This window comes from Protopterus annectens, chromosome 6.part0 (genome assembly GCF_019279795.1).
Source record: "Protopterus annectens isolate FY-2018-M chromosome 6.part0, PAN1.0, whole genome shotgun sequence".
Classification (NCBI taxonomy): domain Eukaryota; kingdom Metazoa; phylum Chordata; order Ceratodontiformes; family Protopteridae; genus Protopterus; species Protopterus annectens.
In genome coordinates this window covers 26817339-26842423 of record NC_056737.1, presented here as the reverse complement: position 1 = coordinate 26842423, position 25085 = coordinate 26817339, and the positions used below count along the sequence as shown (strand labels likewise).

At 43.4% G+C, this 25085-nt stretch overlaps 1 protein-coding gene across 5 annotated transcripts in view; it reads left to right on the top strand.

The window, feature by feature from the left end:
- HECTD1 (HECT domain E3 ubiquitin protein ligase 1) overlaps window positions 1–25085 on the top strand; it is a 4301832-nt gene that overhangs the window by 1187583 nt on the left and 3089164 nt on the right. For all 5 annotated transcript variants that reach the window (XM_044073821.1, XM_044073824.1, XM_044073822.1 and 2 more), the window contains exon 11: window positions 6623–6769. In XM_044073821.1, coding sequence (XP_043929756.1) covers window positions 6623–6769 — 147 coding nt within the window. The remainder of the gene's footprint in view (window positions 1–6622; window positions 6770–25085) is intronic.

Here is a 25085-nt window from a genome sequence, read left to right as displayed (position 1 = left end):
GCTCAACTCAAGGGCTTAGACCCTATCACTGCTCCTGTCCCAGAAGTTTTGAAATTCTTAACATCCCTATTTAATCAGGGATCTTCTGTCTCAACTATTAAAGTTCAACTAGCTGCTATTTCTAAATTCCATGAATCTCGGATCCTCCTTTGATGAGCAGCAGGCTATGCAAAACATTCATTAAAGGTCGCGAGTCTGTTAAGACCACCAGTTTTCATCCTGCACCTCCGTGGGATCTTGATTTAGTGCTTCGCGTTAACATCTCCCCTTTGAACCGGCTGCTACATGCAATTAGAATATCTGTCATGGAAAACGGCTTTCTTAGTGGCTATTACTTCAGCAAGAAGAGTCTCAGAGCTTCAAGCCCTGTCTATTAAAACACCATATCTGATTTTCCACAAAGATAGAGTATCTCTTAGGCCTAATCCATCCTTTGTCCCAAAGGTCTGCTCTAGTTTCTGTCTTCAACAATCCCTAGAACTACCAGTTTTCTTTCCAAAATTCTCTAATGAGGCAGAATATACTCTCCATAAATTGGATGTTCACAGGCAATTACGATTCTATTTAGACAGGACCCAGCAACTCCGTAAGTCAGACCAGTTGTTTGTGTCCTTCTCAGATAATAAATTGGGCCAAACCATCACAAAAGCTACAATCTCAAAATGGATCAGAGATTGCATAACTCAGGCCTATTCTTCTTCAAATAAGCAACTTCGCATCATCTATCAAAGCTCATTCTACCAGAGCTATGGCTACTTCTATAGCTTTTCATTCCAAGCTTGCTATTTCGAAATTTGTGCTGCGGCTACTTGGTCCAACCCGCACTTCATTTCCCACTACAAATTGGATGTGGCATCTAAAGGACGAGCTTCATTTGGTTCCACGGTACTCAGGAGTGTTTTCCAGTGAGCCACCCAGGATTCAGGTGCTAGGGACGCTGTCCCATCATTCAGAATGTAGCGAGATAGGATCACATAACATCTTTTAGTTATGTACTCACCATAACTTCAGATGTTTGGGATCCATCTACCTCATTCCTGATACCCTCCTCCTTCCTGCCTTGCAGATCAGAAGAGATAGAGCGGTTTTGAGCTCCACTGTTTTATCTTGTTTCATCTGACGATGTTATATAAGCAGGGTATGCATGTGTGCATGTATGCGGACAAACTAGATCTGGGGGACTGTTGGTGGTGCATCCTGGGATATAGTAAGCTCAGCCAATAAGAGACTTCGCTCTTTGGCATAAGCGTGCAGTCGAGCCGAGGGATCGGCTCCGAACCCATCATTCAGAATGTAGGCGAGATGGATCCCAAACATCTGAAGTTATGGTGAGTACATAACTAAAAGTTTCACATCCTTATATATCAGCAGTATTTGATGTCTCAGTTGAAACAAAAAATGCTTCCAAATTCAGATCTTCCTAATTATAAGGAAATGCAGGATTTATTGCATGCAGCTGAACAAGTGGGAAAACGTACTCTGCAATGTGGTTTTGATTCATTAGAGGCCTCCTGTAGAGCAGCAGTTACAGGGTCTGTCATTAGAAGACATGCTTGGTTAAAAGAGCAAACTTTACCAGATCATGTTAAAGCAAAATTATTGGATGCACCTTTGCAGCAGGATGTTTTATTTGGAGTTGAGGCAGAAGAGGTATTAAAGAAAATGGTGGATAAATCAAAATCTATGCAAACGGTGAAGGATTTCTTACAGGTTCAGCCTCCTTGATTTAGCAGAAATTGGCCAACAAATAATAGGTCCTTTCCAGTTTCAGACAGACCTCAAAGGGGCAGGTACAGACGTCCAAGAGGCAGAGGTCAACCACAAGGTACTTACAGACCTCGACAATGGAGTGCTTCAACCCAGAAAGAAGGGGAAGACAGGCCTCAACCTTATAAAAAACAGCCCCATTGACTTCTCACTACAGCTGCCAAACATCTCTCTCTCTTGGCAGCCCCCTTGGGGGGAAAACAGGCTCTATTCAGTCACAATTGGCACATGATCACCAAAGACAAATGGGTTCTCAATATTGTCTCTCAAGGTTACAGGTTCCACTTTCGCACTCTGCCAAGATTAAAAGGAATGCCAAATCTGCCACCAAATCAATGGGCAGAGGCTCAAAGACAAATTACAGCACTCATGGACATGAGAGCTATTCAAAAGGTACCAACACAGGAGCAAGGACAAGGATTTTACTTAAGACTCTTTCTGGTTCCCAGAAAGGACAAAGCCATGAGGCCTATTCTGGATCTTTCTTCTCTAAATACTTACCTGGATGTTCCAAAATTCAAAATGTTGACACTACAGCAGCTTCTTCCCCTGCTGGGCAAGAAAGCTTGGCTCTTAACTTTGGACCTCAAGGAGGCATACCTGCATGTCCCTATCAGACAAAATTGCAGAAGATACCTCAGATTCTTAGCAGGTTCAATGCATTACCAATTCTCTGCAGTGCCCTTTGGCTTATCTACTGCACCCAGGGTCTTATACAAAATGCCTGGCACCAGTAATTGCATTTTGCAGACAAAAAGGAATTCAAATTTACCCATACTTGGATGACTGCCTTATTCAAGCAGAGAGCAAAGACATTCTTCTAAAGCATATGGCGTTTGTAAAATGACTGCTAATTTGCCTAGGGTACACAGTAAACGAAAAGAAGTCAAAACTAGTGCCCTTACAAGAGTTAATATTCCTGGGTGCCAGCTTAAATATAGCGGCCTAGATGGCTTATCTCACGCCAGATAAGCAAGGACAACTGACTCAATATTTCCAATTGATAGCAACAAAAAACCAACTCCCTGCAAGAAAAATTCTGCAGGCCTTGGGTTACATGGCATCTTGCATACTACTAATTCCATATGCCATATTGCATATGAGGAAACTACAATGGTACCTAAAGAATGTCTGGTCTCAACACTGTCACAGTTTGGAAACAGTAATACCACTTATTCCTTGCCTTCAACAGGAGTTTCGATGGTGGGCTCAAGCCTGTCACCTCAACAAGGGACAGCTTTTCACTCAACCCACAGCCATGCAAACACAGTGACAACAGATGCTTCGGATTACGCCTGGGGAGCACACATGGCAGGAAAATGTATTCAGGGCAAGAGGCCCGCAGAACAAAGGCATCTTCACATCAATCAGAAAGAGATGCTAGCTGCACAAAATGCCCATATAGCTTTCAAGGACTTTCTGCATCCAGGACAACTACTACTAAAGACAGACAACACCACAGTTATGTGGTACATAAGCAAGGGGGCACTCATTCATATCCCCTCTGCAGACAAGCCATGACCTTATGGAACACAGCTATAACCTATCAAGTTCATCTGCAAGCACATTTCCTGCCAGGAGAGAAAAACATACTGGCAGACGACTTAAGCAGAAACATCATGGATCCGCACGAGTGGAAATTACATCCACAAATGTTCAGGATGATAACACAAAAATGATGGAGCCCGGACATAGATCTGTTCGCATCCCCAATGAATTGCCAGCTACAGAAATTCTGCACAAGGACTTACCACCCACAAGCTTGGAAAGTGGATGGCCTCTCATTCAGCTGGAAAAACCTACAAGTATACGCTTTCCCACCACTACCTCTCCTTTCAAAGGTACTCATAAAAGCCAGACAAGAAAAGCCAAAGATGATCCTTTATTGCCCCAGACTGGCCACGCCAGCACTGGTATCCAATCTTAAAGAACTTAGCACAAGGTCCACCATGGATTTTGCCTCAAATCCCACAACTTCTGACTCTGCAAAACAATCAGATACTTCACGGCCAGCTCAAGACTTTAAACCTGGCTGCATGGCAGATTCCTTAGTCAAGCAACCAGTGCCCCTCTCCAAAGCTGTTATGGATGTCATTCTGGAGTCCAGAAGGCCTAGCACCAGGAAAGCCTATTTGGATAAATGGAAGAGATTCTGTGCCTGGAACCAGTCTCACAGCCTTGATCCTCTTGTCCCAAATATTCCTCAGATACTACAATACTTGACTGAGATGCTGGACAAAGGCCTCTCCTTTTCATCCATTAAGATCCATGCCTCTGCCATCTCTGCTCATTACAACACAGATCCACCAATTTTTTTCTCATCCTTTGTTAAAACAGTACCTCAGAGGGGCTAAAAACATAAGACTGCCCCGTAGAGCACCAACTCCAACTTGGGACCTCAATTTCGTCTTGGAAAAATTAGCTTTACCTCCTTTTGAGCCAGCTAACTCAGCAGACTTAAAATATGTCTCTTGGAAAACTGCTCTGCTCCTGGCAATAACCTCAGTACGAAGAGTTTCAGAATTACAGGCACTAATAGCAGTGGAACCTTTCATCATTTTCCACCAGGACAGGGTGTCTTTAAGAACAAACCCTACTTTTATGCCAAAGGTGGTATCAAGCGTGGCTCTAAACCAAACTACTCACTTGCCAACTTTTTATCCAAATCCAGAGAATAAAGGGGAGAGACTACTGCATTCCTTGGACATACACAGGCAGTTATGCTTCTACTTGACTCAGGGAAAAGCCATTTCAAAACAGACCATTTCTAAATGGATAGGGCATTGTATACGTTTCTGCTATACACACCATGGGAAAACTGCACCTAACAGCATTAGGTCTCATTCCACCAGGGCAACAGCCACTTCAACTGCCTACCTCAGAGGAGTACCTACCAAGGACATTTTGGAAGCAGCAACTTGGGAGTTCTGTACATACCTTCACCAAGCATTACCATCTGCCTCTTTACTCTAAATCCAGAGCTGGCTTTGCCACTGCAGTCTGCAGGGCCTTATAGCCACCCCTAATGCCTTATTGAACCAGCCACCCTACCTCAGCTTTGGGTTTCTACCCAAGTGTAATGACTGCAGCAGTGTAACACAATGAACATAGTACAGTTTTGTACCTAACAAAAATGTAGATGTTCGAGTGTATACACTGCTGCATTCTAGGATGTCCTTCAAGGATGCATCTGCAGTCCTTACAAATGGGTTGTCCTGTCGTCAGGCAGCCCTTCGGTCGGCCGGATTCCAAAGTCTGGGTCTGGCCTCGGCTGGTGTCGCACTTCACCCAACGTCATAGCTACAGTTATTTGGGTATAAAGGCATCAGCCAACGCCATTTTCTTCAGTCTTTCTTGCTGCGTGGCGCCCGAAGCAGAAGCTGTTCGCAAGTGCCGGTCGGTCAGAACCAGAGATTACTACTACCGAATACTTCTACTATTACCGAAGACTTCTAAAAAGCTAAGTACCCCGTTGGGGACTCTTTCTTGCCTCAGCCGATGTCAGAAAAAGTGAATAATTGTTTAACTTGTGGGAAACAAATACCTCATAAAGATTTCCACTCTTACTGCTTACCTTGTTTAGGCCCAGACCACGACGTAGCAGCTTGTCTAGCCTGTGCTTCTTTCAACCGACGGATGCTTAGACGTCGGTCGGAATTTGCTGAGGAGTTTTTCGGCTCCGATTTTGCTTACATTATGCCGTCGGATCCTCCGACTACGCAAATATTCTAGGTTACCCTCCCTCCATCCCCTCTTACTTGCTGGTACTTAACCCAAGCCTTCTACACTTGCTACCTATGGGGAGTATTTGCTGGTAACTGAAAGTTTTTGATTGCTTTTCTTATGTATGTTTTATTAGCAATTTACATTGCCTACCTTTTTGGGGGCACCTGACATCTGGGGCAAGAAAAACTGAAGAAAATGGTGTCGGCTGCATCTTATATACCCCTGGCGCACTAACGTCAGGGAAGAAGCGACAGCAACCGACGCCAGACCAAGACTTTGGAACTCTGGCCGACTGTGGGACTGCCTGATGGCAGGATAACCCAAGTGTAATGACTGCAGCAGTGTATACACTCGAACATCTACATTTATGGTAGGTACAAAACTGTACTTTTTGTTCTTGTGGAGTTGGAGTATTTGCTGCTTTTTTTGAGAGAAGTTTTGTACTCACCATACATAATGTTCCATCTGAGTAGCTATACTTCATTTTTCTGCAACATTCCCTCCCTCCGTCCCCCGGACTTTGTCCTGTCTTTTCAGGTTTGGTTCATTGGGCTGAGTTGCTTATGTTTTTAGTTGCAGCAAATTCGATCTGAGGGAAGATAGGAGATGGTAGGGCATTATGGATAAGGGGAAGAGCTCGGAGGTTGGAGCAGATGCTAGAAAAAAAGTTGCCGGCTCGGATCCAATACGGATCCGTACACCCACAGGTTGCAGAAAAATGAAGTATAACTACTTAGATGGAACATTATGATGAGTACATAACTTCTTTTTAAACAAGCATGCTTTTCTTATTTATTAAAAATAATTGTATGAAAGAGCTCCATGTTACTTTATTCCTTTTGAGCTGTTTTTATTTGTTTGCATGGGGCAGTATGTAGCGTCGTAATCCTTTCTGTATTAACAAAACTGTTACGAGAGCAGAACTGTTTTGTCAAACAGCAGAATGTGTAGGGCTGTAGTCTTGCTGTTGACGTGTCTGTCTTAAATAAGTCTGTTTAAGAATTGCATAATGTTTGTGGTTAAGCAGTAGTCAGCTTTTTATAGTACAATCTTTTAAAACTGCTTTCTTTATGTTGTGTTTATGGTTTAGCTTGACAGTTATGTTGTGTATTAAAATACTGTGTTGCAGTGCATTGAAGGAGAGAACACTTGGAGAGATTTAATGAAGACTGCTTTGGAAAACCTAATTGTGCTTCTGAAGGATGAAAACACCATTTCGCCATACGAGATGTGCAGCAGTGGATTGGTACAGGCCCTTCTTACTGTTCTTAATAATGTAGGTAATTTTTAATGTACTTGATAGTACATCATATAAATATGTGAATTTGAATTATACTTTGCTAATGGTGGCTTTTTTTTTGTAGATTTGATGTTGTCTTTTTTATCTGTTCCTCAACTGATGGGTCTCTTATCAGACATTGGGTCTGTCCTCTGCCAAGTTGATAGACTTTAGGCTCCATAGCTCAAGCTCCTCCCCTTACCCATAATCCCTCGGTTCTCCTTGGTGATGAGGCATGGTCACCGTTAGCTCAAATAGGTTGTGGTAGACAAGTGATACTTTTCGATAATCTTATGCAATTGGTTAATTTCTTCCATTCTTCATCCCCTATAGTGCATGAGAATCCTACTGGTTTTAAAAAGCTCAGCATGCAGGCACAAAATTCCAAATTTGGGCAGCCATTCAAAATGTGTATACTGCCATCTAAACGTGGAATGTGACATTTGTGCTCATTTTAATCACAGAGCACTGGTCGAGAGGAAGAACAAATTAATCTTGAAAGGTCTTCCTTCATCTGTTTCGTCTGCCTCTGGAGCCCCATCCTCTTACAAAAAATCCTCAGGAGAGGCAGCAGAAATAACTAAAGACTCAAGAAAGCGCTCTGCTAATCACGGTCCTTTAACTTCTCCTCCTCCCAAGAAAGTCTGAAAAATGTTGGATCTGTCAACCTCCACGATTCTGACAAAACCTAAACTGTCTGATCTGTTTTCACATTCATATCCAGCTTGGTCTGTCACCTCAGGCTCCAGCTATTTTTTCCCCACAACCAGAATGAGACTGGTGGTGGTTGAGCCTTGGCGCTAGACAGCTCTGTTCTAACCCCTGCTTTAATGCTTTAGAGGTTTTTTGTCGTACACAGCCTTCAGTGGATCCAGTGAGGTAGAGCCTGGCCTTCCCCCATGGCTTCAGCTTTGCAAGGTAGTGGGGACATCCTTCCCCATTTCGATGGGAAAGACATAAGTCCATCCCATGCTTAGCTGTTTCTTCTGTGGAAGCTGGGTCTTCTCATCCTGTTCCATTGCGGCAGTCTGATTGTCTCATGACTGTCCTCATGCAGGACTCTGCTGGCACTTAAGAATCTTCTCTGAACGCTCCCACCGAAGAGCCCCCTCACAATCAGATGTGTAAAAGGAGACATTTAATCTTTCCACAAGCGGCCTTAACTGAAGACACTAATTTTGAAGAAAGGGATGGGTCCCTGTGATCTTACCTTGAGGAAGTCTTATTTGGGGAAATACTAGAATCGTTGAGAGAGGTGTTGTTGTTAATCCGTACCCCCTCCCCTTGCCGAAAAGGAGTCGATGTTTCTTGAAGCTTTTGGAGCCAGACTATTGTGGTGGTGCAAGCGTTAGTATGTTTTCTAAATGTAACCATACACTAGTAGGCAACAATTGTAGACACTCAGTAATCTGGGTCAATAAAGGCTGTCTTCCATATAAATTCCACCACTACCAGAAAGCTTCCAAATCAGCTATTTCCTTTTATTGTACACGACAACACAGATTACAACAACACAGATTTAGCGCTTTCATCTCCAAACCTGGAGACCTCATCAGAATCCCGTGTACAATAAAAGGAAATAGCTGATTTGGAAGCTTTCTGGTAGTGGTGGAATTTATATGGAAGACCGCCTTTATTGACCCAGATTACTGAGTGTCTACAATGTTTTCTAAATGTGTTATTAGACAGGGGTTCTAATCTCACAGCAGCCAAGTTATGAGTAGTCAGAAGAGCATGTGTCCAATTCCTGCCACCCTCACTCAAGTAGAATTCAGAAGTTATTTTGGGTGGGAGGGTTGGCATAGTGGTTAGGATGTTTACCTCAGAGGCACAAGGAGCAGGGTTTGATTCTCACCTTTGAAGGAAATTGGCTAGGCTTAAAATGTCCTACAAGGGCATCTAGCCTAGTATTTAACTGCGAACCTATGAATCAGCTGTGATTTGGGTAGTCTACCCCCCTCCCCCGCCATGAGATTGTAGATCTCATCTGACAAGCTTGGAAGGATCCAAATGTCCATAAGCCCATCCCCAAATGCCCTGTCAGATGTCTAGCTGCACCAAAATAATAGGGTTCATTGGACCAAGGGTCTCCCAGTGAATGCTATGGTGGTTGCAGCAGCCACCAGGAAAGAGCTCATGGAGCAGAGCTCTGTCTGTCCCTCTTATAGAGAGTCTAGGGAATTTGGCAGATTTGGGGAAGTGTATCTGCACATCAGTGACTTTTGCTGCAAGTCTGTGAATTATCCGGCACGTGACAGGACTTCAGAGGGCATTTTATCAGTTTTCCAATACCTTTTTGGAGTCCATATATGTAGAGGACAAGACTACTTTTTCACAACTGGCCACTGTCCAGTCTTTATCAAGTGCTTCCATGAGACTGATTCCTCATGCCTCAGAGGGAGCTGCTAGAGTAGTGGGTTCAGGGAATACCTGTTAAAAGGTATCCCTACATGTTCCATTGTGATTTTTGTGAAGCCTTTCAAGTCTTTGTTCATCAGTGCCCCCTTTAATGGATCGCCCTTACTTGGTCTTAAGGTTAAAGATATACTGTCTAGGAGTGAACATGATGAAAAGACAATCTGCCACGGGAATGTGTTTTTTCTACACCAAAAGGGACCTTCACTCAGAATCAGAGAGGTGGCAGGGAAATGTGTTTCATAAGGACTTAAGTTCTTCCCATATCTCCTGTGGAGAAAGATCCCCTCAAGGCACAGGGGAACTCTAATGTAAGATACCGCCTTCATGGGAGAGGTAGCCTACAACATCAATGCTTAAGAGCTCAATGCTCTGAGAAGACCTTCCAGTATACCTGAAGGGTTACCCAACTGGGTGCACTCTGGAGGCAGTCAGGGGATGCATATCCCTACACCACCTCCAAGCCTGGATAGTTCTTACCAAATATTCTTGAGCTCAGAGTATAATATCCAGAGGTTATTGTATATCATTTTCCTTTCTCCCTGCAGAACCCAGCAAAATAATTCTCAATGTTCTACTCTGAGGAAAGCAGCAGTTACAGAAATACAAAATTTGCTGGAGAAACGAATCATCCAAACGGTCCTGCCAGACCAACAAGGATCCAGTACATACTTGAGATTCCTTTTAGTGCCAAAACCAGGGGACCCGAGACAAATTCTAGATCTCAGCAATCTAAATCAGTTCATGAAGGAATGGAGGTTCCATATGGACAAAGTTCAGTCCATCCTGCCACTTTTATGGAAGGATGATTGGATGCGCTCCATAGACCTCCAGGATGTATACTGTCATATCAAAGTGCACAGTTTTTAATACACAGCCAGGGACAATGTGCTCCTCCTCTGCCTCCAGCTAGGCATTGCTACAAATTACACCAAGTCTCAGCTCTGCCCTGTGCAAACTCTGGAGTTCATTGGGGCCCATCTAGATGCCAGGACAAAAGTAGCAAGTCTGCGACAGCCAAGATTGGAAACTATGAAAGCAAGCACTGCACGTCTTTTTTTTTCATTCACCTCCAGCCAGATTAATGTTGCAACTGCTGCATTTAATGGCAGCTTCTGTAGTGCTGGTACCCTTGGCTCGCTTCCACATGATAGTGCTACAGGGGACTCTAGTGCAGTTGGTCAGTAAGACTCCATCCACTGATGACTCCCATTTACATCACAAACATTTGCAAAAATCAGCTGGCATGGTGACTTCATGCAGAAGTCATCTTTCAGGGCTGTCCTTTCAGTCTTCCCGCACCCAACGCCACAGTGACTATGGATGGATCCGAAGGGGGGGTGGGGTTGGATTACTTCGGAAGAATAGTCCAAGGCATGTGGTCCCAGACAGAAGCTAGTCTTCACATCGCTATTCTAGAAATGAGAGCAATTCTTTTGGTGTTGCAAGTGTTTCAAGATGTTTTCCATCTAAAATGCAATCATTCCTACAAGGACAACAAATCAGTGGTCTGGTACATCAACAACAAGAGAGAACCTGGTCCTGCCCACTGTGTCAGGAAGTAGTAAGAGTTTGGCAATGGGTGATATCGTCTGTCCACTTTATCTTGGCAATGCATACCCGGGAGAAAACCAGTATGCTGGCAGACAAACTGAGCAGGTCCATCTTACTCCGTCACTTGTGGTCTCTTGTCAGTGGCAGAAATGATATTTTGCCAGTGGGTCAACCATGTTGCAGCAACTTTGTTTCTACCCACAATGCCAAGTGCAGCAGGTACTTTGCCTTGATCATTTAGGCGGGACAGTCACCGAGAGAGACTATAGCTCAGGAATGGCCCTCCAGAATACAATATACGCTTTCCCTCAAAGCCCTGTCATCCCCAAGTTAATTCAGAAAGCACTGCTGCAGAAAAACAAGGCTATCCTCATTGCCCCATTCTGGCCTTGCCAAGTATGGTTTCCCTTCCTGTGGCCTCACCTAGTTCACCCTTCCTGGGTTTCTGGATCCTGTTCAGGGCCTTCTGCCTTACCTGGACATGCAATCTCATAAGTGTGCCGCATGGTTTCTCCACTTCCAGTGATGGCTTCAAGTTCCAGGCATTTTTTCCTTGTTAACCACATTCTTCTGTCATCCCAAAAATGCCATAAATATTTATAAAAGCAAGTGGAAAGAATTTTTGCCGTGGGCCCGTCAGAGACATTTAGACCTCTCTTCTGCTCTAGTTCCAGCGACTCCCAATTTCCTGGCTTCTGTCTTTAACAGTGAAGCTAGTTATTTGACAGTTAAGGAACAGAAGGTGCCATCTCAAATTTTCAGTTAAGTGAAAACCACTTTAACTTCTTTGAAGTTGTGCAAAGCTTTCCTGAAAGGTAGCTTTCTGCTTCTGCCTCCAATTAAGGACCCTGTTCTTACGTGGCACCTTACACTTATTCTCCAAGCTTTGACTCTGTCCCTTTGAACCTTCAGCCAGGGTAGAATTAAAGTTTTTGTCCAGGAAAACACTTTTTTCTATTTTCCATTACATTAGCTAGAGGGGTATCTAAGCTCCAAGCACTTTCTTCACGGCCACCTTACCTTATTTTTCACAAGGAAAGAGTATCCCTTTGGACCAGCTCTTCCTGCCTGCCTGAAGTGGTGTCAGAAGCAAATCTTAAGCAGTCAATTAACATGCCAGTCTTTCCAAATTTTTCTAACTAGGGAGAATACATGCTTCTTGTATTGAATGTTCATAGCTCAGTTTCTACATTCAAAGAACTAAAGACCAAAGGAAATCATAAAAACTGTTTTTTTTTTTTTCAAGGCTAAATTGGACAAAGTACCAAAAGTGACCCTAGCCAGATGGCTCACTGATTGCATTGCCTTCATTTACAAGAGTAAAGGCCTTTAATTACCCAAATATCCTAAAGCACACTCCACTAGATCTATGGTTACATCATCTTTCTTTTGGTTCAGAGCATCCCTAGATGCTTCTGTGCAGCTGCAACATGGTCCAGTGTTCATATTTTCATAGTTGATTACATATTGGTCATCTCATTTAGGAATAGGGCAGCTTTTGGCCCTGCTATACTCCGGAATATCCTTCGGTGAGGACCACTCAAGGTTACTGTAGCTGGGGATTCAGTCCCATCAACTGAGGATCGAACGAAAAAGACAAATATTATAGTTATGAATTCATCATAACTTTGTAGCTGTATTGCCTGTTTTTGTTCTTACGCAAATTCCCACCCACCAACCTCCTTCTGTTTGACTGTTTTAGTATCCACCGCCTTCTGTTTGACTGTTTTCTTGATATGTCCTGAGGGATATTCCTCATTACACTTGCTCTGTGGGCTCCAGGGTTCTCTTTCTCTGCTGTTTCTCCTGTTTCACATATTAGCAGTAGCTGTGCTTTTGCCTCAGAGATTGATTGATGCCCCTTTTTTCATATTGGGGTTAACTGAACAGAGGGCAGACTTGATCTGAGGTAAATAAGGAAAAAAGAGGGATTATGTGTAAGGGGAGGATCTCAAGCTGTGGAAACTAAAGTCTGTCAAAGTGGCAGAGGACCGATTCAGGACCCATCAGTAGTGGAAGGACAAAAACACAGCACAGATGCAGAGTTGTGGTGAGTACACAACCATAATTTATTTTAAAATACGTTTGTTTGCCTGTTTACTTTTGGCAATAAACTTCAAATATAAAGTTACTTGTGCGTCCTTGAGCGCATGTTCACTTAGGTGTTAAATTTCAGCCAATAAACCACAGTTCAATTGATAATATAAAACTACCAGTGAAGGATTTCCAGGAGTCATTAATGTAGTGGTCACTTTTGAGACGATGAAAATGAGCATTTGGCTAACTGTGCTGTGCAACATGGTCAATATGTTTGGTGTACTCCATAAACAAAATGATTCTTAACTTGGAATCAGAATTTGCTGCCAGTTCTTAAGACTTTACTTTTCTCCTCAATTGAAGCAACATTTTATTTTTCAGGGTCAGTCTGCAGATAGACTGGCTGGGAGGCCATGGTGGTGCAGCGGTTAGCTTTGCTGCTTCACAGCAAGAGGCTCTCCGGTTCGATCCTCTGCTGGTGTGCCTTTTGTGTGGAGTCTGCATGTTCACCCTGTGGTTGTGGGGGTTTCCTCTGGGTGCTCCAGCTTCCTCCCACATCCCTAAGACATGCTGTAGGAGGATTGGACACACTAAATTGGCCCCAGGCATGAGTGTGTGCACCTTCTGTGGAAGGTTGGATACTGGGCTGGCAACTCGACACCGTAAAACTCCACTGCCAGTCATGAGCAGACAGGTAATCCTTTGTGGGGACCCCTAACCAGGAAAAGCCGAAAGAAGTCGTCTGCAGATAGACTGGCTGAATTCTAGTTCTTCCTGAAATGTGTCAGTTTTATTGTGTGATTTCTATCAAGAAGCTAGTATAAGATGAACAGTCATTGAATGCAAATTTTAAAATTTACGTAGGATGTGATAGTGAAGTAAGACACTGAAAAATTCCTGTATTTAGAATAACTATAAAATGATCTAGAGTACTTGTTCTTTGTCACCTTGTCTCTGGATGCCTCCATTGGGTAGTGAACTGCTCTTTTCACTGAGGTAATGGAAACACTTCATTCATGCAGAAAATGCATTTTTGTGTATCTTGTTTGTGTGGCCTACTGGTGTGGGCAGACGAGTTTGCTGTGCTCTCCTTACCATTACCTGCACTTAATATTGCTGAAGAGTTGTAATCTGTATACAGAATGAGTGAGGTAGGACTGCAGAATGCAAAAGAAGCTTGAGATCTGATGGCAGTTTTAATCCCATCAGCAACTGATGGGCTTGGATCTAATCCCTCATATCTGACTTGGCCATTGTTAAAGCTCGTGGCAACCTAAAACACTCAAGCTTCTTCGTTACCCATAATGCACCAACCCTAAGTACCTCAGATCTTTGCCACTTTACGCGCAAGACGTGGTTCACCTTAGCCCTCGAGCAGATAAGTGGGTTAAGATTTAAATTTATCTTTTTCTAGTATTTCTCCTTTTTCTAGCTCACTTACTGTTTATTGTCCTGCAGTGTATTTAAAAGAAAGTGCATTTTTGCTGTTTACTGTGTGTACTGCTTAAATACTATAGTTCGTGTTTTTTCCTCTACATCTGGATGTGTGTGTGTGTGTGTATATATATATATATATATATATATATATATATATATATATATATATATATATATATATATATATAATGTGTGTGTGTGTGTGTATATACCTTTACCGGATGCCCACACTATGTACGTATACTGTTTAGGTCCATTACACCTCCAAGAAGACTGCTCTGTTTGCCATGGATGTAGTCCCAGGGTACTTTTGGAAAGAAAAAAATAAATTCATTTTAAAAGGTTTGCTTTCTTTAGCCTTTGGAGAAGCCTTATCTGGACCTCAGTCTTCCCTTTCGAAGCCTTCAGCGGCATCTTCGAGTTCTGAGTCAACTAAGAAAAGAATTGGAAAAGATCCAACCTCGACATTGGATCCAAAAAAGAGAATTATCAGATCAAACCTGTTTGGATCCTGTGAAAAAAAGCATAGGATCAGACCTCCTCGGATCTGACCATGTCAAGCCCTTCTGGATCCAATATCTCTCTCACCCAGAACTTGATATTCACCATCTGTGTATCCACTGCCATCGAGGGTACCTTCACTTTTTCTGGAATGACCTAGGGTCCCCTACTGTCCTCCTCACTCATTCTTCCAGGAGTTTTAACTGAAGATGTGAAAAGAGTGGTGCAGAAGATCTTCTCGGCCCAGAGCCAGATGGGTGGCCTGTCAGCTCCTACCCCTTTGGGTCAGGAGGTCCATTCTCCCACTACACCACCACTACCAGATGTTGTTCTTGTTTCACTGTTGCAGTCATTACACTTGGGTTATCCTGCTGGCAGGCTACCCTCAGTCGGCCTTAGTTCCAAAGTCTAGGTCCAGCGTTGGTTGCTGTTGCCTCTTCCCTGACGTCAGTGCCCCAGGGGTATAAAAGATGCAGCAGACGCCATTTTCTTCAGTCTTTCTTGCCACGCGGTGCCTGAAGCAGAAGCAGTTCGCAAGTGCCGGTCGGCCGACTCCTGATATTTTCGTGTTCGAATTTCAGATTCTAAATCTTCATTAAAAGCCAAGTACCCCGTTGGGGAAAACTTTTTTCTTGCGCCAGACCGATGTCAGAAAAAGTTAATAATTGTATTTCTTGTGGGAAGCAAATACCTCATAAGGACTTTCATTCTTAGTGTATTCCTTGCCTAGGCCCTGACCACGACTATGCTAGTTGTCGGTTTTGTGCTAGATTTAACCAATGCACTATTAAGCGTCTGTACGATTTTGCATTTCACTACTTTGGCAGAAGATTTAATTACATAGTGCCGTTGGCTAACCATCCGACTACCGGAATTCACAAGAAACGCAAAGAAAAGGACAGGCATCCGAGGTCCAAAACCGAGGCTTCCTCTAAGCCAGTCGCCGGTTCTCAGTGAGGCGCTTTTGCAGCCCCTGACGCCTGCTACTTTGGAGACGCAGGCCGCTACCGACTCCCACGTGGAGTCGACTAGGCCACTGGAAGCTCAAGGTATTGGACCTTCGGAGATTATTCCCTGAGATGGGTCCGGAGCTGCTGAGCAGGCATCTGCTTCTGAGGGTGTTTTCAGACCTACTCAGTTAGTGACTCCAGCTACAAGGGCAAAGACTTAAAAGCTCTTTTAAATGCAAAGAAGCAAGTACAACAGCCTCATGGCCAGGCCTCCATGCCCAAATAACAAATGCTCAAAATGGCCGAAGACTTAATTACTTTGATCAGGGGATCTCATCCCCCTCCTGATAAAAGGCCTAGGCAAGAGATAGAATATGAGTCTTCAGATCAGGTTTCCATTTCATCTGATTCCTCTTCTGATCAGGAATACTCTCTTCCTCCCTATGAGGATTCTGATGCTGAAGAATCTATCCCTTCAGCCTCTCCTGAGGATTACTCTTTTGGGGAAACCTTGCATACCATGAGGGAACATTTCCACTGGGAGAGCCAAGATTATTCAGAATCTAAGAAAAGGCTCAGAGACTTCCTTTTACTCCCACAACACAGGCCCCTAGCTATTCCACCTGTTAGACATTGTAGATGTATTTTCAGAGTCCAGTCTGACCCCTGACTCCTTACCTCCAGCTCCGGTTAAGCCGGACAGGTACTACAGGTTTCCTGACTCTCATAAATTCCTTTTCAAAAACCCTGCTGCTGACCCAGAAACTATCTCTCAGGGTCCCAAAGGGGTCAAGGCATCCACTGCAAAAAACCGTACCCCCCTCTGACAGGGATTCTAGGGCATTGGACAGATGGGGGAAAAAGATTTACACCTCTGCTACATTGGCTATAAGGGCTTTAAATAGTTTCATATGCTCAAATAGCAGTATATTATGTCACTGCTTAAACAGAAAATGTTGATAAATTCTGAATGTGCAGAAAACAAAGAAATGCAGGATTTATTGCATGCAGCTGAACAAGTTGTAAAGCATACTTTGCAGTGTGGTTTTGATTCTTTGGAGGCCTCCTGCAGGGTCGCTGTTACGGGTTCTGTCGTCAGGAGGCATGCTTGGTTAAAGGAACAAAATCTGCCTGACCATGTCAAAGCAAAATTATTAGATGCTCCATTACAGCATGATACCTTGTTTGGTGTTAAAGCAGAGGAGGTGTTAAAGAAAATGGAGGACAAAGCTAAATGTATGCAAACAGTTAAGGATTTTTTACAGGTACAACCTCCAAGATTTAGCAGACACTGGCCTACAAAGAATTTGTCCTTTCCAGTGTCAGACAGACCACAAAGGGGCAGATACAGACGCCCAAGAGGCAAATCCCAGCCCCAAGGTTCGTACAGGTCTAAACAATGGGGTTCTTCTACCTCCAAAAGTGGAGAAGACAAATCGCAGCCATACAGGAAACAGTCCCAGTGACTTCCCCCTGCCTGCACCAAGCACTGGCAGCACCTTTAGGGGGAAAACTAGCACTTTTTTTTCTCAAAATTGGCACACAACCCAGGACAAATGAGTCCTAGACGTAGTGTCACAAGGCTACAAGTTTCACTTCTATACCCTGCCAAGGGCAAACGGCTGACCAGAACTGCCAAAACATCAATGGGCAGTGACAAAAAAACAAGTCTTATCCCTCATGGACATGGCCATTCAACAAGTACTAGAGCAAAAGCAGGGACAAGGATTTTTATTCAAGACTTCTTGGTACCAAGAAAGGACAAGACCTGGAAACCAATACTGGACCCATCTATCCTAAACACATATCTGGATATCACAGACCAAGAAGCAAAGACAATATCCGCCACGGAATCCAGACACCAAGCAATAGTTGTTTAAAAATGTATAAATCTTTTATTCCACACGAAAGACAAAAAGAATATCCACAAGCGCTTTCACCCGGATGTTCCGAGCTTTCTCAAGAATAAAAGATTTATGCATTTTTAAACAACTATTGCTTGGTGTCTGGATTCCGTGGCGGATATTGTCTTTACATATCTGGATATACCAAAATTCAAAATGTTGACTCTACAGCAGCTTCTGCCCATGCTGGGCAAGAAGGCTTGTGACTTTAGACCTAAAAGAGGCATACCTGCATGTCCTAATCAGACAAACATGTAGAAGATACCTCAGATTCAAAGCTGGCTCAATGCACTACCAATTCTCTGCACTGCCCCTTGGCTTATCTACTGCGCCCAGGGTCTTCACAAAGTGCCTGGCACCAGTGACTGCATTCTGCAGACAAAGAGGAATACAAATATATCCTTACTTGGATGACTGCATCATTCAAGCAGAGAACAAGGACATTCTACTACAGCATCTGGCATTTGTAAAGAGATTCCCAACAGGCCTAGGGTACACATTCAATGAAAAGAAATCAAAACTAGTACCCTCTCAAGAGATAATATTCTTGGGTGCAAGCTTAAATACAACTACCCAGATGGCTTATCTCACACCAGACAAACAAAGGCAACGGACTACATATTTCAAACTGTTGGCAACAAAGGCCCAGTTATCTGCAAGAAAAATTCTGCAGGCTTTGGGCTTCATGGCATCCTGCATTCTACTAATTCCATATGCGAGACTGCATATGAGGAAACCTCAGTGGTACCAAAAAAGTGTTTGGGCTCAACATTGCCACCGACTGGAAACAATAATTACCCTCATTCCCTGCCTGCAGCAGGAGTTTCGGTGGTGGGCAAAGGCTCGTCACCAGAACAAGGGTCAGCCATTCACTTTACCCCCAGGCAGGCAGACATTAACAACTGATGCATCAGATTATGCCTGGGGGGCCACGGCCTACATGGCAGGAAGATGTATTGAAGGCACATGGTCCACAAACCAAATGCATCTGCATATCAATCAAAAAGAGGTGCTAGCTGTTCAGAATGCCCTGACAGCCTTCAAGGACCTACTTCATCCAGGACAACAACTGATAGACAACACCACGGTCGTGGTATATAAACAAGCAGGAAGGCACTCATTCTTACCCTCTCTGCAGACTGGCCATGACTTTGTGGGACACAGCATTGACTTACCAAGTACATCTGCAGGCACAATTCCTGCCAGGAAAGATAAATACTCTGGCAGATGAACTAAGCAGAAACCTCATGGACCCACACAAATGGAAATTGGATCCACAAGTCTTCAGCATGATAACAAGGAAATGGGGATGCCCAGATATAGATCTATTTGCTTCTCCTCACAACTACAAACTAAAAAGATTCTGCACAAGGACTTATCACAGACAAGCTTGGAAAGTGGATACCCTATCTTTCAACTGGAAAAACTTAGCAGTATATTCCTTTCCTCCACTGCCGCTCCTCCCCAAGGTACTCCTAAAGGTCAGACAACAGAAGCCAAAGATGATACTGATTGCCCCCAACTGGCCCCGCCAGTACTGGTATCCAATCCTAAGGAACTTAACTCAATGCCAGGCTTGGGCCTTGCCTCAAATACCTCATCTACTGTCCCAACAAAACAATCTGCTCCTACACAGCCAACTCAAGACCTTAAATCTGGCAGCATGGCGGATAATGTAGTCATACAAAATGCATCTCTCACTAAAGCTGTGATGGATGTAATTTTGGAGGCCAGAAGGCCTAGTACCAGAAAATCTTACACCGGGGAAATGGAAGAGATTCTGTGCCTGGAACCAGACACAAGGAATTGACACAGCTGTACCAAATATTACTCAGATTTTGCAAATACTTAACTGAGATGCTGGACAAAGGCCTATCCTTTTCATCAATTAAAATTCACTCTGCCATTTTGGCTCATTACAATACAGAGCCACCAAACTTTTCTCATCCTTTGTTAAGGCAGTACCTCAGAGGAGCCAAAAACTTAAGGCCTCCAAGGAGATCACCAATACCTGCATGGGACCTCAGTTATGTTTTGGAAAAACTCACCCTGCCTCCATTTGAGCCAGCCGCTACAGCTTTTATAAAATTTTTATCTTGGAAAACAGCTCTGCTCCTAGCAATAACCTCTGCAAAACGAGTCTCAGAGATACAGGCACTCATGGCTGTGGAACCTTTTATCATTTTTTATCCAGACAGGTTTTCTCTGAGTACAAACCCGACATTTATGCCTAAGGTGGTGTCCATTGTGGCCCTTAACCAAACTATTCATCTGCCTACGTTTTATCCAAACCCACAGAATAAGAGGGAGAGAATTCTGCATTCTTTGGACATACACAGACAGCTATGTTTTTACTTGAACAGAGCCAAAGCTTTCAGAAAGACTGAGCAACTACTAGTGGCATATGCTGCAGGGTCACAAGGAAAGGCTATCTCTAAGCCGACTATTTCAAAGTGGATAGGCCACTGCATTAGTTTCTGCTATTCACAACATGGCAAGCCAGTGCCTAAGGGCATTAGGCCACATTCAAGAAGAGCAGCAGCCACTTCAGCAGCCTTCCTCGGGGGAGTACCAACCAAAGACATTTTAGAGGCTGCTACCTGGAGTTCAGTGCCCACCTTTACAATGCACTATCGTTTACCACTCTACTCTAAATCCAGGGCAGGCTTTGCCACTGCAATTTTGCAGGGCCTCATAGCCGCTCCTAATGCTATTTAGCTCCAGCCTCCCAACCATAGCTTTGGGATTCAACCCAAGTGTAATGACTGCAACAGTGAAACACGAAGAACATAGTACAGTTGTGTACACTTACCATAAATGTAGATGTTCGAGTGTATTCACTGTTGCAGTCCAGGTTACCCACCCACCACCCCCCTTATCTTTGCTGGAACTTATCTGCACTTCTCTAATCTATGCAACCTCTGTGGTGTATTTGCTTGTAGATGAAGGTGTATCATATAATTTGGTGCATGCATGTTTTATTGACATATTTTTAGCCTACCCTTTTGGGGGCACCTGACATCTGGGGCAAGAAAAACTGAAGAAAATGGCGTCTGCTGCATCTTTTATACCCCTGGCGCACTGACGTCAGGGAAGAGGCAACAGGAACTGACGCTGGACCTAGACTTTGGAACTCAGGCCAACTGAGGGTAGCCTGCCAGCAGGATAACCCAAGTGTAATGACTGCAACAGTGAATACACTTGAACATCTACATTTATGTGTACACAACTGTACTCTCCTCCTTTAGTTCATGCAGTCTTCGTCTCTGTATCTGAGCCGCCTGGCTGAAATCCAAAGATAGCATTATCCTTGGATTGGAAGCTTGCCCTGAGTGCTCTGAGTTAGTCAGATCTAGAGAGCTGTTGGAGCTGAAGCATCCATGTCAGATCTGAGGTAGTTGAGTAGACTCTGAAGTTTTTGGAGCCTCTTCATTGGATAGCTCAATTCCAGATTCAACCTTGGGGATGTTGCTGTCAGAGCAAGAGAGAGAGAACCATTCGAAAAGCTTGCCTTTTCAGATCAGTGGTAGTTTTTCTGGGGTGGTCTGCCTTCAGGGCAGCAAAGAGGGTTTTTTCTGCATGTGTGGAAAGGACAGATCCATTCTCATTGGACTGCAAGTCTTAATGTATGTAACAGATCCATTCTCCTTGGACTGCAAGTCTTAATGTATGCAACAGCTCACTTTACACTGCAAGGATTTCGGGTGTTTCCATATCTAGACGACTGGCTCTTTATTGCTACAACCAGGCATGAAATAATAAGGGCAAGGGATCATTTTCTCCAGATGTGTTGTCATCTGGGGATAACCATAAATTATATAAAAAAGTTTCAGTTGGAATCAATCCAAAATGTGGAATTTACGGGAGCACTATTCATCACAGTCAGTGATGGATCTAGTGCCTCCTTCAGATATTCAGACTGCAGGATCACAGGTCAGGAAATAATCTGCATTACCAAAATTTCAGCCTGATTGGACCATTAAGTTTCTAAGGTCAATGTCAGTGGCAATAACACTAGTGCCTTTAGCCAGATTTTACATGAGGATTCTACAGTGGATTCTAGCAACAGAGCGGTCGACATTTTACCAACACATGTCAGCTCTGATTCGAATCACTCAAATAAGCAAGAGAGATCTCAGGTGGTGGATTCAGTCAGACCTGGTTTTACAAGGCTGTCCATTCATCCCCTCTCAGCCCAAGGCCTTATTGACCACAGATGCTTCTGAGGTGGGGTGGGGGCACTTTTCTGGGGAAGACGGTCCAAGGCACTTGGTCCCCCAAATAGACCAGTTTGCATATTAGTGTTCTATTGATGAGAGCAGTGCTTTTTAGCACTACAGGCTCTTCAGAATGCTCTCCCTTCAGGGACGATTGCAGTTCAAATGGCCAGTATGTTAGTAGTTTGGTATAGCAGCAAACAAGGAGGGACCAGATCTTATCCCTTGTGTTGAGAAGCAATCAAGAGTGTGGCAATGGGCCATGTTATCTAGCTGCTTTCTCATGACAATGCACATTCCGGGGAAGTCCACTGTAATAGCAGGCAAGATGAGCAGGTGCATTCTTCTACCTTACAAGTGGTCTTTCAACAGGAACTTGAAGGAAATGATTTTTCGTCAGTGGAGCAAGCCTTGCTGCATTCTTTTTGCTTCTTTCTGAAACAAATGCAGCAGCTACTTTGCCCTAATTCCCCAACAGGGGAAATCACAGAGGAATGCAGTACTTCACGATTGGTCCCCCCCCAGCAGTCCCGCTAATTTTGAAATTTCTACAGAAAGCTGCCATGTTGAAGAGGAAAATGGTGGTCCTTGCACCTTACTGGCCTTGACAGACTTAGTTCCCCTTCCTTTGGCATCACTTACTTCACCGGCCTTGGATTCTGGATGTATTTCCAGACCACCTGTCTCGCCCAACAGGTATAATCCATCCAGACATATAAAACCTTAGGCTGACGACCTGGCTTCTCCAATTCCAGTAATAGCCAGACAACCTATGCTGTCTTCACCAGTCCAGCATATACTTTTATCTTCCTATAAATCACCTACACGTAGGCTTTATTCTAGTAAATGGAAAAGGTTCATTTACTGGGTACATCAAAACAATGTAGATCCCTTTTCAGCTCTGGTACATAACATCCTTGAATTTTTGGCCCTACTTTTTAAAGAAGTAGCTAGTTCAACAGTTAATGTTAATTTTGCAGCAGTATTGAATTTTCACATTGGATTTGGCGGTTCCTCTGTTGTCTCTCATAAGCTCTGCTAAACCTTTTTGTGAGGAACTCTTTTTTTAAGACCTCCCTTTAAAGACCCTATTCCCTCATGGGATCTAAATGTGGTACTGCAAGGTGCTTACTCATTTCCCCTTTGAACCTGCAGCTGTGTCTGACATTAAATATCTTTTTTGGAAAACAATATTACTAGTAGCAATTACGTCTGCCAGACGAATTTCAACTAATCAAGCCTTGTCTTCAAAACCTCCATATTTGATTTTTCTCAAAGATAGAGTTACACTGCGAACCAGTTCATCCTTTCTTCCTAAGGTGGTGTCAGAATCTAATATCAATGAGTCTATTAATTTGCCAATATTCTTTCCCAATTTTGCTAACAAAGGTGAATATATGTTACACTTTCTGGATGTTGACGGACAATTTCATTTTTACCTGCATAGAACAAAAGACATCAGAAAACCTGACCAAGTATTTGTTTCATTTACAGAAGGAAAATTGGGAAAGCCAGTTCCCAAAGTAACTTTAGCCATAGGTTTCATAGGTGAATCTTAAGTTCATATTAGGCTAACTGCTCTTGTGAGCCATTTTAAGCATAGCCAATTACCCCATGTGAGGGTCAAATCTGACACTTTTTGTGTGCTTAACCATTATGCCAACCTCCCACCAGATGGCTAACTTTCTGTATTTCATTCATTTATAATAAATTGGGTATTACCTTACCCAAAACTGTTATGGGCTCATTCAACTAGCTCAGTGGCAACTTCTTCAGTTTTCTGTGCCAGAGTATACATGGATGCCGTATATGCAGCACTGACTTTGGTTACTTCCCTATAGCTTTGTTACTCATTACAAGTTGGATCTGTACTCCAAAGCTAGAGCCTCATTTGGTTCAACTATACTCAGGAATATCCTTCCTTGAGTCCACCTGGGATTTTAGGTAGCTGGGGACTCTGTCCCATCAATTGAGGATAGAATGATAATTGACATCAGGTAAGGGAGTTATGCAGCATTCCATCTGTGTTGTCCATTTTCATTCTTCCTCAGTTTCCCTCCCACCAACCCCCATCCTTTGCAAACTTCTGCAGGAATGAGTTGCAAGGGGACATCACTTCCTTTATATTGAGATCCAGCTATAGGCAGTCCTGTATTTATCTGCATGTGTGAATTTTTTTTACAATATACACAACAAATATTTCTTTCTGCCAAAGTCAGCAAACGAGATGTGAGGTACTTACGGTTGGTGCGTTATGGGTAAGGGAGAAGCTCAAGAGTTGTAGGTTGCTGTAAGCTTTAGCAACATCTGAGATGAGTGCGAGGGATCCGATCCTATCAGTTGAGGAAGAATGAAAATGGACATCACAGATGGAACATTATGGTGAGTACATAACTTTTTTTAGCCTGAGAGTACTGTGAATACTGTGAATACCTTGTCGCTTCCAACCAGTGTTACAGTAGAGCTTCATGTAGAAGAGATGCCTATAGTAGGGGCATCCATGAGAGCTGCATCTGGTGTTACTTAGTGTGACTGCAGTATGGTAGCATCAGCTTGTCCTGCTCTGGAACTCCACCAGGCAGTGTTTAATGCTCTCTGTCCTCAGGATGGATGAGCCAACATTGGGCACCGAGTCCCATCCACCCCAAAGAGCTTCTATAAGCACCCCTGTTGGTATTCAGTTTACTGTATCCCTCTGCACCAGGAATTTCATGTAGACAACCTAACTATTGATTGACCCGTTCCAAGCACGCCCATCTGCTTCCCATTGTGCAGCATGCAAACACCTACTTGGACTTGTATCTTGACCAAATTTTGAAATGCTCTTCTCTGCTTCACGTACTTTGTTGTAAACCAAATAGCATTTTTTAAGCTGTATTAGCATTGAAATCAAACTAACAGCTTAAGTTGATATATTTTTGCTGCAACAAAGAATCATGAATAACAGAGATTTAAACTTTTGACAAGCATTTTTAGTGTTTGAGCTATTAGTAACTGGACAAAAGAGGAAAATAAATTCACAAAACCAGCAGTCAAGGCTAACAGACCTTCCTTCCCTGGGAGAAGGGGATTCTCTTTAAAAACAGTTGATCCCCCAGTTTGGAGGATATCATCTCCTTCACCATGTCAAGTTTATTTGGAAAAGAACATTATACCATATAGATCCCTTCCACCTCCAAATAATCTTGCTTGATGGCTCCTACCCTTCACCCAGTTGGCCCATTTATGTTGGAACTGGGAACCAGGTATTCCTAATCTAGGTGCGAGTCCTCACAGCATTTGCTTCTGCTCAGTTAAG